The 13,860-nt window shown below is 50.4% G+C and overlaps 1 protein-coding gene across 8 annotated transcripts in view; it reads right to left on the minus strand.

The window, feature by feature from the left end:
• The window catches only part of SYTL2 (synaptotagmin like 2), a 116,462-nt gene that overhangs the window by 74,378 nt on the left and 28,224 nt on the right, over positions 1-13,860 (minus strand). For 7 of the 8 annotated variants that reach the window (XM_048493250.1, XM_048493255.1, XM_048493254.1 and 4 more), the window contains exon 2: positions 4,919-5,288. In XM_048493250.1, coding sequence (XP_048349207.1) covers positions 4,919-5,019 — 101 coding nt within the window. In that variant the 5' untranslated portion in view covers positions 5,020-5,288. Of the gene's footprint in view, positions 1-4,918; positions 5,289-5,374; positions 5,513-13,860 lie in introns of those variants that run through there. The other variant, XM_048493249.1, reaches the window with a different exon arrangement.

A 13,860-nucleotide genomic window follows, 5' to 3' on the forward strand; every position in this document is an offset into this window, starting at 1 on the left:
CCGAAGCGGGAGAGCCTTTGTATTGGTAGTGCTGGCTGCCCCACTGCAAATTCCTGAGGAACGCTCTGTGAAGGGGTTGATTCGGGCATCGTGTAGATAGGCCTCTGTCAAGTCCACAGAGAGGAGAGGTAGTCTCCCAGGCTTTGAAGGTTCCTTCTGTGATAGATCTGAGGGTCTCCCATCTTGAACCGGCGGAGACGGATGTGTTTGTTTACGGACTTCAGGTTCAAGATGGCCCTCCATTCCCCGTTGCGTTTTGGTACTGTAAAAAAGTGGGAGTAGACTCCGCAGAAACGTTGAGAGGAGGGAACTGGCTCGATCGCCTGGATCGTGAGTAGATGGTGAATGGCGTCTAGAGTTCTTTTTCTTTTATGGGGTTTTTGTGGACCGGGGATTGATGAAAGTGGGGTTTTGGGGTGCGGAAGAACTCGATGAGGTAACTCTGGAGGTGATTACCTCCCTGGTCCAACGGGCTCGACATGCCCGCCATCGGCCCCAGCAATGAAGGTGGAAGGATTGGAGGCGTCACGACCGGAATGTCCGGCTGGTCAGGATCTAGCTGCCCGGTCAGGTTGAAAGGACTTGCCGCCTCGTCCTGGTTGTCTGAAGTTAGTGGAACGAAAGGAAGAGTTATTGGAGGCATTGTTATTGTTGTAGCCGTAGGAGCGCCTACGGAAGAAGCTTTGGTTAGACCACCGCCTGCCCTCATAGGAGGGTCTCGCTAGTGTGCGTTGTGACCTGAAGGTGGTGTGAGTCTTTGATAAAGCTGAGCCCTGGTCGGATCTGACATACCTGGGCATAGTTTTCTTGTGGCCCTTGGACTCAACAAGTACAGCATCTAGTTCTTTACCAAAGAGCCGGGAGCCGTGGTAGTCATAAGAGGCTACCACCTGTTTGGAATGGAAGTCGGCTTGCCATTGACGGAGCCAGGCGTGCCTCCTAGCCACTACTCCCAAGCCTAAGATGCGGGAAACTAGCGTAAGGGCGTCGAAGGTGGAATCTGCCCAGAAAGACACAGCCAAGAGCATTCTCTCCACACCCTCTCTAATCCCCTGGAACTCGGGGGGAATGATGGCAAGAATTCTGCGGGCCCAGACTATGGCTGCTCTTGCCATGGTGGAGGATGGTGCTAGTGCTCTGATGGTGAGGGCAAGCCTGTCGTGGATGCATTTTAGGAATGCGTCAATTCGCCTGTCAGAAGGATCTCTGATTGTGCCCTCCCCGTCCTTGGTGACGAGCCCTGCGGACTGGAGGGCCACCACGGGTGAGTCGACTAGTGGCGTCTGAATGATGGCATGGATGTGTTCTGGGAGGACGTACAACTTCTTAAGGAAGTTTGGGGCGGATCTACTAGCCTCCAAATTTAGCCATTCCCTCTTCATCCTTCTCTCGAAATACTCCAGGAGAGGAAAGGCCTGGGGGGTCTCCTCTGAGTGGGGAAAGATATTCTTACTCCCCTTCGGGACCCCCTTGACTGATTTTTTGGAGGTGGTTGCCGAAGAGGGGTCCTCAGCGTCTGCAGCATCATGCAATTCGAGAGTGGCTATAGTTTTGGCCATCATGAGGGCTAAATTCTCTTGTTTGAAGAAACGTTTACATTGCTCATTGGTCTCTATGGGGGGATCGCCTCCCTCTGAGAAATGGTCTGAGGAATCACCAGACTCTGACTCGCTGGATTCCTCCTCTCCTGGAATGGCTAGGGGGTCCCTGTATCTAGAGGAGGAGGGGCGGGGACTGCCAGAACTGGAGGAAGAGCTGGAGACAGGTCTCCTCCTTTTCTCACTGTGCTGGGATCTGTGTTTTCCCTTGGTGTGGCGTTTTTCCCTGTCCCTTTTATCCAATGCCTTGCTAAAGGCCTTGGTAAACATCTTCATTAAATGTGAGGAGGAGGTACTAGCCCAGGGGTTGGCGTTGGCAGGAGACAGGGCCTTGTCAGCTGCAGGATGGTTCCTCCCCCTCCCCCTTGCCCGACCTTGCCTGGGCGTTGCAGGAGCGTCTGCCTCTGAAGCCGCTCCTGATTCCTCTGAGAAGGGTTGGTCTGCCCTGTCCGCGTTGGAGCGCCTCCCCCCTTCCTCGTCTGCGACTTCTTCGCGTTGGGGGGGGCGAGAGGAGACACCCTCCGCGGCCCTGAGAGGGGCGCTGGTGCTCCCGTCGGCGGGCTGAGCAACCATGTCGTCATGGTGCTTTTGCCGCTTGGCGCCTTGTTTGCGCGCCTTTTTTCCTTTGGCCTTGGCTTTTTTGCCGGGCGGCTTGGGGGGCGGGGCGGCCGCCGCCGCCGCCACCGCCGCCGCCGCCGCGGACGCGGAGCCCTCTGAGGAAGCGTCCGATCCTTCGGGCACTCGCGACCCTGAACGGGTGGCTGCCCTCGTCCTCTCCGCCGCTGTGCTGGCGAAGCTCTCGGGAGGAGGGGGGGAGAAGGAGCGGGTGGCGGCCATCTTAAGGCGGCCGATTTTGGCGGGCTCGTCGAAGGAGAGGGGGGGGAACACACGAAGACTAAACAAACCTACGGAAAAGACTCACGCAGACAGGGTAGACAGGATGGAGAAGTTGAAGAAGTGAAGAAAAAGGTTGGAACTCAGAAGAATTGGAGCTTAGCTCCAAGACCTGCACTCCCTGCTAGGCAGGAAACGAACTGGGGCCAAATCGGATGCCCAACCCATCACAGGAAGTTGCAGCAAAAAAGTAGTACCTGCCTCCCTGATAATGGATTGGGAAATCACCCAATCAGGATGCCCGAGGTCGCCTCCAGGAGAATGATTGAGTAAGCAACTGGACCGTCAAATGTTGAAAGAGAAAGAGAGAGTATTTCTTGCTAGTCTAAGGGCTTCTGCCAGAGAAGATCACAGGAAGAACTTTATTCCACTAACCCAGACACAACCGCAGCATCTTGTTCTTATAGACTTCACGGTGCCAGTGGCCACAGTGGTCAAAGGCTACGAGGCACCAGAATATTTTTATCATGTGTTTCTGTCTCTCGGGGATCCCTACGCTGCAATTATGCCGAGCCACAGAACACTGAGGGTTCAAGGTCTGCGGAAGGCACCCACACATCTGTCATGTTTCAGGATCCCGAACCAAAAAATGGTTAGGGCAATCCTGTTATAGCCATGTCAAAAGGGCCTATGGCAGTGGTGGCGAACCTATGGCACGGGTGCCACAGGTGGCACTCAGAGCCCTCTCTGTGGGCACATGGGCACAGAGCTCGTCATGTGATAATAGTGCAATTATTTCAGGGAGATTATTAGCACTAAACCTAAGACCTAGTTTTGGGGAAGCAATGTAGGTAACCCTGTTAAGCGCTGTTAAACCCTACTGATTTTCATGAGAAGAACTAAAGCGAGATCCTTTACCTGGGAGTAAGCTCGGTTGCTGGCAATGGGGCTTGCTTCTGAGTAAACCCGCCTAGAGTTGCGATTCACCCATTCGAAGCGTTGCACAGTTGCTTCAAAGCAAAGCCACTGACTAATACCAAGCTTACTCCCGAGTAACATGTGCCTTGGAGCCAACCGTTTTTCCTACACTAAAACCTCAGTATTCAGGTTAAATTGCCATGTTGGCACTTTGCGATAAATAAGTGGGTTTTGGCTTGCAGTTTGGGCACTCGGTCTTGAAAAGGTTCACCATCACTGGCCTATGGAATTGTTTCGGGAAAAAAAGCCGAAAGGCGGCCAGGGCATTCTGCCACTGATTGTCCGGGAAAGATCCAAAACCCAACTTTTAGGCATTTGCCATGTAGACATCATGCCTATGGTTTCCAACTTCCAGGTGGGGGCTGGAGATCTCATGGAATTACAACTGATCTCCAGGTGACAAGGATCAGTCCCTGGGATAAAATGGCTACTTTGGTGGTGGTGGTGGAGGAGGAGGAGGAGGAGGAGGAGGAGGAGGAGGAGGAGGAGGAGGAGGAGGAGGAGGAGGAGGAGGAGGAGGAAGAGGAGGAAGAGGAGGAAGAGGAGGAAGAGGAGGAAGAGTTTGGATTTATACCCCACCTTTCTCTCCTGAAAGGAGAGTCAAGGTGGCCTACAAGCTCCTTTCCCTTCCTCTCCCCACAACAGACACCTTGTGAAGCAGGTGGGGCTGAGAGGGTTGCCACAAGTCAGCAGAAGTTCCCACCACCAGTGTGCTTGAATGGATGGGTAATTACAAGTGCTCGTGCTGCTATGGCAAGTCAGTGACGGATATGTGTCTGAACTGCAGTGATCACTCTCTGTCGATATGGGAGCCCACTGGGGTCAAATAGGTCCCATGGCATCCCCTTCAAGAAGAAGAAAAATAGTTGGTTTTTACACGTTGCTCTTTTCTACCTTTAAGTCTCAAAGTGGCTGACAACCACCCTACCTTCCCCTCCCCCTAACTGTCACCTCGTGAGGTAGGCGGGGCTGAGAGAGTTTGGAGAAAACCGTGACTGGCCCAAGGTCACCCAGCAGGCTTCATGTGGAGGAACAGGGAAACTAATCCAGTTTACTAATCCAGAGTCACGTGGAGGAGTGGGGAATCAAATCCAGTTCTCCAGATAACACTCCTCTGCTCTTAATTACTACATCACATTGAAATGGTCCCTATATGCCCAGCCAGTAAAGATACTAGAATGTCTTCCCCAAAGATCATGTAGGTCAGCGGTTCTCAAGCTGTGGGTCGCGACCTCTTTGGGGGTCAAATGACCCTTTCACAGGGGTCGCCTAAGACCATCGGAAAATTACAGCTACGAAGTAGCAGTGAAAATAATGTGATGGTTGGGGGGTCACCACAACATGAGGAACCGTATTAAAGGGTCGCAGCATTAGGAAGGTTGAGAACCACCGATGTAGGTTGATCTGTCTACGCAGGTAGCTCATCCCTCAACACAACTTGTCTGAGATGACCTGCGTGCTAAGCTAGCCAATGTCCCGGCCCCACGGAATAATTTCACGACTCTTACCTGACTCTCTCCTCTTCAGCTCTCTTCAGATTTGCATCCCGCTGGAGAACTTTCAGAATCGCCTCTTGCTCCTCGTCCGTGAGAAAGCTCAGGTCGATCATCTTGAGGTACTAAGAGGCCAAACAGCCCTCCTCCTCTTCACTGTGTGAGTGTGGCTCTAGTAAGCACCACTGCGGCGAACCAGCCCGAACTGTTAAGAAGCCCCCGAGCTCAGTTGTCTTCTTGTTTGAACGATGAGGCGCCCCTCTCTAGCCAAGAGTTTCTTGACAACATGCCACATTCCTCGATCTTTTGCATCACATGCGTGCTCCCTTCACGCGCCGCTGGTTCATTGGATTAACCTCGTACTCCGGCTCAACGTGAGCATCACCTATAGACAAAAGGGCAGAAGAGAGAAACATTGAAGCCGCCCCATTCTCAAGCAACCGAACAGAAATTATACTGAAGAAGACTCACAGCAGATTGCTGTCTGCTTTCAGACAAAGTCTTGTTGTAGGGACAACCTTCAGACAACTGCCTTTAACACCTTCGGCTGCTTTCACTTCTGCTGGATAATGTCCTTCCAATATACTGTAGGGATTGTTCGCAAGTGATTGCTAAAATGCATTATCCAACCTGCGTGAAAGCGGAGGAGGAGGAGGAGGAGGAGGAGGAGGAGGAGGAGGAGAAGGAGTTTAGATTTATATCCCACCTTTCTCTCCTGTAAGGAGAGTGTGTAACAGTGTGAAACAGACTTCCCTCTGAAGATGACAGCCACAGATGAGGCAAAACGTTAGGAACAAGATCTCCTAGACCACAGCCACACAGCCCGGAAAACCCACCACAACCAGTTAAATTCCATCATTAATACTTTCTTTATATCAATCAGAATTAAATTTAGGTTAATGAAAGATAATAAGTGACTTCCGCTCTATGTCGAGAAATGTTCCAAAAAGAAAAGGTTAACAAGAGCAATATATACATATATAAAGTAAACAGCGTTATTTGAATGCCGTAACACATATAACATTACATGGTTTTCTTGTAAAAAAATATATATATAGGGAAAACCCCCACTTTCTGAAGTCTAAAACTAATATAATATATATTTAATTGTTTATTGTGTCTTCCTTCTAAGAATGTATTCACGGGATGCCAATTTTTTTCAACTTTATTCATTCAAAGATTCTTTAAGCCAGCAGATTATCTGTCTATTTCCATTTAGTATAATTTTAAGGCCTTGAGCAGTCTGGGGTCGTCATATCTTTGGGACTGCATCTCCTCATACTACCCATGGAGGAAGAAGAAGAGTTTGGATTTATATCCCCCCTTTCTGTCCTGCAGGAGACTCAAAGGGGCTTACAATCTCCTTGCCCTTCCCCCCTCACAACAAACACCCTGGGAGGTAGGTGGGGCTGAGAGAGCTCCGAGAAGCTGTGACTAGCCCAAGGTCACCCAGCTGGCGTGTGTGGGAGTGTACAGGCTAATCTGAATTCCCCAGATAAGCCTCCACAGCTCAGGCGGCAGAGCTGGGAATGAAACCTGGTTCCTCCAGATCAGAGTGCCCCTTCTCTTAGCCACTGCTCTTAGCCACTACGCCACTGCTGCTCCCTTGTCCTCCAGTAGCAATCTCTTGATGGTTCTCACAGAGGCGGAGCGAGGGGGAACTGCACCCGGGGCGTGCACCCCGCACCCCTGCTGCAGAACCGTCCACCCCAGAACGCCCCACCATGTTCCGGCCACACCCCCTCTGCTGGTCTGTCCGGGGCGTCACGCCCCACCCGGCCCCTTTGGTGCTACGCCACTGCGTCTTCAGCCCCAAGGATATTTGGCTGGCCTCTACTAGAGCCAGGGTATAGCTCCCGTTTGTTGGAATTCACTGTGGGCAGACAGCAGGGCCCTGCAGGACATTCACGAATTTCACAGTGCCTGTAAAACCAAAATGTTTTGTGAGGTTTTAGTTGGGGCCGCTGCGGGTTTTATTGTGTCCCACTGGCCCCTGATCTTGTATCTTCTTCCTCTCCCACCCCAACAAGAAATTATAAAATTGGGACAAGATTAGGATTTGTAATCTTTAGTGAGAATCTCAGTAATTTAAAATCGCCCTCTGTGACCTTTTTAAAATGTGGGAATGTTTTAATGTTTAAATTCTTTAATTGTTTTATGATTGCGGCTGAATTATGTATGTTAACCGCCCTGAGCCTGGCTTTGGCCAGGGAGGGAGGAGTATCAAATCGAATAAAATAAAAGTAAAATAATAAATTTTCAACCCCTTGGGTGCTCGGTCAATATGAATGAGTCACATGTTCAGCCAAACCTACCCCAAAGGAGCAGCAGTGGCGTAGTGGTTAAGATCAGGTGTATTCTAATCTGGAGGAACCAGGTTTGATTTCCAGCTCTGCTGCTTGAGCTATGGAGGCTTATCTGGGGATTTCAGATTAGCATGTGCACTATCACACACGCCAGCTGGGTGACCTTGGGCTAGTCACAGCTTCACAGAGCTCTCTCAGCCCCACCCACCTCACAAGGTGCTTGTTGTGAGGGGGGAAGGGCAAGGAGATTGTAAGCCCCTTTGAGTCTCCTACAGGAGTGAAAGGAGGGATATAAATCCAAACTCTTCTTCTCTTCTTCTTCTTGTGCGGATAAAATAGAAGAGGGGGTATAACAAGCTGCTTTGGAAGAAAGAGGGAGTAACAAAGAAAAATAAAATATATTGTCAAAGGCTTTCATGGCCAGAACCACTAGGGTAGGCTGACCAGACGTCCCGCTTTTGGCGGGACAGTCCCACCTTTAAACAATTTGTCCCGCGTCCGACGGGTTCTTCAAATTGTCCCGATTTTTTGGAGACTGCCGCACTGCCTTCTGGGGTGCAAGGCAGTGCGGCAGCCTCCCGCGTGTGTGGCCGCAGGAGCGCACGGCCTTCTGGGGCTTGCTGTTTGCCGACCTGTGACAGGGCAGGAAACGGCAAGCCCCAGAAGGCAGTGCGCTCCTGTGGCTGTGCGACCATGCGAGCGCGCACGCACGCGGCCACCTCCCCCCGTCCCAGATCACAAAGGTGACCATCTGGTCACCTTACACTAGGGTGTTCCAGACTGTATGTCTGTGTTCCAGCAGTATTTTCTTCTGACGTTCCAACTGCATCTTGAAAATGCCAGCCACAGATGCAGGCAAAATGTCGGGAGAAAATACTGGAACACAGCCATGCAACCCGAAAAACCCACAGCAACCTAAAATAAAATAAAGTACACTTTACTGGATCCGTGCCAAGACCAGAAGTTTCCTATATCTGGCACACTTCTCAGAGTCTGAGATACAATCTGATCCAAAGGCAGGGCTAATAGTGTATCGCAGAACAAACTGGGCTGAAGATTATCACACAAATGATTATTTCTTTTGTCCCGTTCCTTCCAGCTGGTCATTTCGCATGCATGACTTAACAAACCACAAGCTAGGAAAAAGACCAACCACATAATTCACTAAAAATAATTCCTTTAGATTACAGAGTTTTCTAAGCAGAAAAAAGAAAAGAAAAATGCTTGCCGGGGAGGGGGGGGGAGCATCACACTATTGAACTATCTTTGTGGACACGTTGACACACCCACATTGCTGTTGGCTACCCTTTGCCTGCTGGCAGCTGAAAGGCTTGCAGGAGGAAAGCAAAAGGGGATAGGGAGGGAAACTGGGGCACACTGATCTCACTTCCAGCAAAATCAGTAAGGTCACAGACAGTCTAGGATTTGCAAATACTCTATGGTTTCACCACAGAATTTTTGCTAATCACACTGTGTCCTGTAATATCACTTCTGGGTTTTTTTTTTACCAGGTCCCACCCTCCTATTGCTCCCACAGGTTGCCAGCTTGGGTCTTAAGACTGCAGGCCTTTCCGAGGGTAAGAGCTTGCTGGTGACATGGTGATGTTGCCAGCAACGTGCTGATGTCACTTCCCATGCACCTGGAAGTGACATCAGTGTGTTGCTGGGGGACACTAGAGATGCTCAGTATCTTGGATGGTGCTTCTGATCCAGTGGCGTAGCGCCCAAAGGGACATGTGAGGTCACATGTCCCGGACAGAGGCCATTTGAGTCACGTGAGGAGCAGAAAATCTCCCCCACACCCCTCCCCCCGCTGTGCCCCAGACAGGGGCTCCCAGCCCCCCCCCCCCCTAAAAATCTATACCTACGTCCCTGGACATAGAGAAAAAAATGAATTCCCTTCAGAAATGGAGGCTGAGAGGGAAGAGAAAATGGCTGAAGGGGAGGTTGGGAGACTACACGGAGGCGTGGATAAGGGCCAGGTGTTTGGTGGGAGAGAAATAAAGATAATTTCAACATGATCGCACATTCAAGGACTCAGAAATGGATCAAAAACATCATGATAGAATTGCTCAGGAAAACAATGGAGGGAAAATAAAAGTAAAACACTTGCAGAACCAAACGGAGGAAAAAACATGCAGAATTCAAAGGAAAAAACTGTAGCATTTGGCGGCAAGATTCATTGTGAACAACTCATGCAGAAAAGACCAGCAACTGAGCCACTCTGGCGGACTGGGGATTTGAACGTGGCTCACTCAGATCCTCAGAACGTGGCACTCTAACCACTGTACTACACTGTCTCTGGAAAGGGCACTTGTGTTACACCCCTTCTGGTCAGACTGTTTTCCTATTTCTGGAAGTAATTCCTTCAAGGGATCTAACGATAAGACTTGGGGGGTCAGTAAGGAAGCCAAAGCTATGACTCAAGTGTTTTGGATTTAATTTCAGCATAACATAATCTGACACCAGCATTCCAGGGCAACCCAGAGCTCTCAAAATAATCCACTCTAACAGCCCCCCTAGAATTCCGCACAGCAAGGGGGATTTAATCAGCTTGCTGGGTTTGTGGATTATGGGCAGCTGAGCTAGCGAGAAGGAATGGGCGATCGGAAAAAGAGTCTGCCAGAAACTGCTCTCCCACAAAACAATTACAGGAATTTAAGTCCCCATTGACAACATCTGCCTCCATTCACTTCATATCTTTTTTCTTAAACACATATAACTGTTAACTGTCAGTTCCTCATACAGCTGTGGGCCCACCTCGTCTCTCTGTTTTGCTGAGGGGAGGCATCACAGCTATCAATCAAACCTGCAACCAGTCCCACCCCACTTTTGCCTTCAAGTCACAGCTGACATAAGGCAACCTCAATAGGAGACCTTCAGAGTTGGTTTGTTATTGCCTGCCTCCGTGTCACGACCCTGGTATTCCTTACAGGAATGCCACCCAAATATTAGCCAGGGTTGAAGCTGAGAACGTGTGGCTAGCCCACCCAGCAATCTCCCATGGGGCACCTGGGGTTTCCCAACACCTTAACCACCACATCACGGTGTCTCTCCCGCTATTCTATCAAGACTTAAGGTGACCAGATGGTCACCTTTGTGAACCGGAACGGGCGGGTAGGCGGGCAGCTGCGCATGCGCACGCAGCCACAGGGCGGGAAACGGGAGCGCCCCAGAAGGCCGTGCGCTCCTGCAGCCGCGCACGGGGGAGGCTGCCGCACTGCCTTTCGCCCCAGAAGGCAGTGCGGCAGCCTTCAAAAAATCGGGACACTTGAAAAAACCCGTGGGACGCGGGACAAATTGTTTTAAGGCGGGACTGTCCCGTCTGGTCAGCCTAATCAAGACCCATCTCAAGCTATTCCACCAAACTGCCAAGCCAATTTGGGCAGGTGACCTATTATGGTGGGAGAAAACGTCCTCAACTCTCGGTCGACTAATGACGACCTGTTGTAGGGAGGAATTTATATAAAAGTTGTGCACCGCATACAAACAGAACACGAGTTCAAGCTGGATTTTCAACCACACCTCACATTAAAGGCAAGACGGAGATCCTCTGGCTAGACCGCAGGGGTGAGGTTAGGGATTTCCAGCCGCCGGTGTGGGAGGGGGTCTCATTGGTGCCGACCCCCTCTGTTCGCAGTCTGGGGGTCCACCTGGATTCGTCTCTCTCAATGGAGACCCAGGTGGCCCATACAACCCGGACTGCATTTTTCCATCTTCGCCAGGCCCGGCGGTTGGCTCCCTTCCTCTCCCAGGCGGATCTGGCCACTGTGATCCATGCAACGGTCACCTCCAGGCTGGACTATTGTAACTCGCTGTACGCCTTCCCTTGCGTTTGATTCGGAAGTTAAAACTGGTCCAACATGCAGCAGCACGCCTGCTCACAGGAGGCGCCTTCAGAGAACACATCCAGCCAGTGTTGCGACAGCCGCATTGGCTCCCGGTTGAATTCAATCATCTTCAAGGTGTGGGTTTTGACCTTTAAGGCTTTGCGCGGCCTGGGACCCTCGTACCTTCGTGACCGCATCACCCCATATGTCCCAACTCGCCTTCTGGCGCCTGCAGAGGCCAACTTACTGGTGGCCCCCCGCCCTCTATGATGCGTTGGCTTCCACGCCGGCCAGGACCTTTACGCACTGGCCCCGCCCGCTGGTGGAACACCCTTCCTCCTTTGAAGTTGTCCTGACTCTGGCGGACCTGGGTGAGTTCCGCGAGGGCCTGTAAGACTGTGTTGTTCCACCGGGCCTTTGAGTGTCCACAGCTGCTGACATGGTGCCCCCTTACTGCCCTGCCCCTAGGGCAGTTACATCAGGGTCCCCTCATATTGAGGGGTCCTGCCATCCTTCCCATGGGGTAGGTTTTAAATTGGGGTCGGACGCCTTTTATTATGTATTATGGTTTTTTGCTGTTTTATGAGTTTTAAGCTATTTTATGGGATGGAGCCTATGTGTTTATATTTGTACGACCGCTCCTCTTGATGTTGTAGTGAATGTTGTTCACCGCCTGGAGCCCTTCGGGGATCGGGCGGTATACAAATTAAATAAATAAATAAATAATAATAATAATAATAATAATAATTTGGACAAAACTTTTAAAAGAGTTCCTAACTTCGAAAAATGTCCTTTGCGCCTTGTGATTTTGGGAAAAGATGCTGGATAATCCCATATTAGTTTGTCTGTGGGTCTGCTTATTTTTTGTACATGTGTGTGAGTGGTATAGTGATAAAGACTGGGGTACTCTAATCTGGAGAACAGGGCCTGATTACCCACTCCCCCACTTGAGTGGCAGACTATAATTTGGTGAACTGGATGTTTCCCCACTCCTGCACATGAAGCCTGCTGGGTGACCTTGTGCCAGTCACAGTTCTCTCAGGACTCTCTGAGCCCCACCTTCCTCACAAGGTATCTGTTGTGAGGAGAGGAAGGGAAGTTGCTTGTAAGCCACCTGGAGACTCCTCACGGTTGAGAGAAGTGGGGTATAAATCCAAATCCCCTTCTCCTCAACTGGACATGTCAGGATTTAACCCAGGGCATTCCACATGCAAAGTGGATCCTGTCCCTGAGCCACAGTCCAACAGAACCAGCCTGAACAAATGGCAGATTTTCCTGAAGAGATTAGATTAACCGCAACATCTAAGGAAGCTCCACAGTTAACAGGAGATGGAGAAAGAGATGGCAGAATTCTGACAACATAGCCCCATCCCAAGGGTGGGGGGGGAACTTTTTGGAGGAGGGGCGATTGTGCTGGCATGGGGCCGCCCTCCCCATGTTGGAGGGCAGCATCCCAGTGCCCCCACTGCTGGTGTAGGGGGGTGGGCTGGGGGCAGGGCTGGGGGAGAAGCTGACATTAGTGGACTTCCTCCTGGCCTTTGTCGGCGGGCCACAATCCAGACTTAAGCAAGCCTTTTGGCTGACACAAGTCCACCAAGGCCCATTGAGTCTTTGTGAGCCTCCACACATTGCTGGGAAGCCTCTTTGGGCATGGCAGGACGGTGCCGGATTGGTGCCACGCCCACTGCCTCCATGGTTACCCAAATGCAAGTTACCCAAAATGCAAGAATCAGGGTTCTCTATTTGTGGGTGCAGCTGCTAAGAGGGTCAAGGAACCCTCTAATTACTACAGTGATTAACAATAGGAAAGGTGGATACGCTAATTAAAGGTTTATTAAGGAGCTAACATAATTGAAAGCAAAGAGTAGGGATGGTTTCCTAACTGCATGACTAGCTGACAGAAAGCAAAGAGTTAGGCCCCTCCCACACATGCATAATAATGCACGTTCAATCCACTTTCAATGCACTTTGTAGCAGTGCGGAATAGCAAAATCCACTTGGGAGCAGCAGTGGCGTAGGAGGTTAAGAGCTCGTGTATCTAATCTGGAGGAACCGGGTTTGATTCTCCGCTCTGCCGCCTGAGCTGTGGAGGCTTATCTGGGGAATTCAGATTAGCCTGTGCATGCCCACACACGCCAGCTGGGTGACCTTGGGCTAGTCACAGCTTCTCGGAGCTCTCTCAGCCCCACCTACCTCACAGGGTGTTTGTTGGGAGGGGGGAAGGGCAAGGAGATTGTAAGCCCCTTTGAGTCTCCTACAGGAGAGAAGGGGGGGATATAAATCCAAACTCTTCTTCTTCTTCTTGCAAGCAATTGTGAAAGTGGATTGAATGTGCATTATTCTGCAAGTGCAGAAGAGGCCTAAGTGTGACTTACAAGAAGGAGGAAGATATTGCCCTATGAATAGCAATCAGGAGACAAAGAATGACATTTTTTAAAAAGGTGCTAACCACACTATCCTATCTAACTTCCCGCCTGCTGCCCCTACAAGGTCTTCTTCTCATCTTTGCAGACCAGGCATTGCTAGTCCAATGATTAGAACAGTGTGAAAAGTCAGTAATCCCAACTTGGAGGCATTTAGGAATGAATCTTCTGAAATTTGTTATGAAAAGCTTAAAAAAAGAGATCCCAAAATAACCACAGATTTCTGTACTAGAGGCCGCATAATTGACCCATTTGTCATTTTTACCAGTGGAGCATAACATATCTCCCCCCGCCCCATACTGCTGCTATTGTTTTAATGTTTAATTTATTTATTGTTTTAATTGAAACTATTTGATGTATTTAAATGTTGATTGTTTTGTGAACCGCCCTGAACCCTT

This window comes from Sphaerodactylus townsendi, linkage group LG04 (assembly GCF_021028975.2).
Source record: "Sphaerodactylus townsendi isolate TG3544 linkage group LG04, MPM_Stown_v2.3, whole genome shotgun sequence".
In the NCBI taxonomy this organism is placed as follows: domain Eukaryota; kingdom Metazoa; phylum Chordata; class Lepidosauria; order Squamata; family Sphaerodactylidae; genus Sphaerodactylus; species Sphaerodactylus townsendi.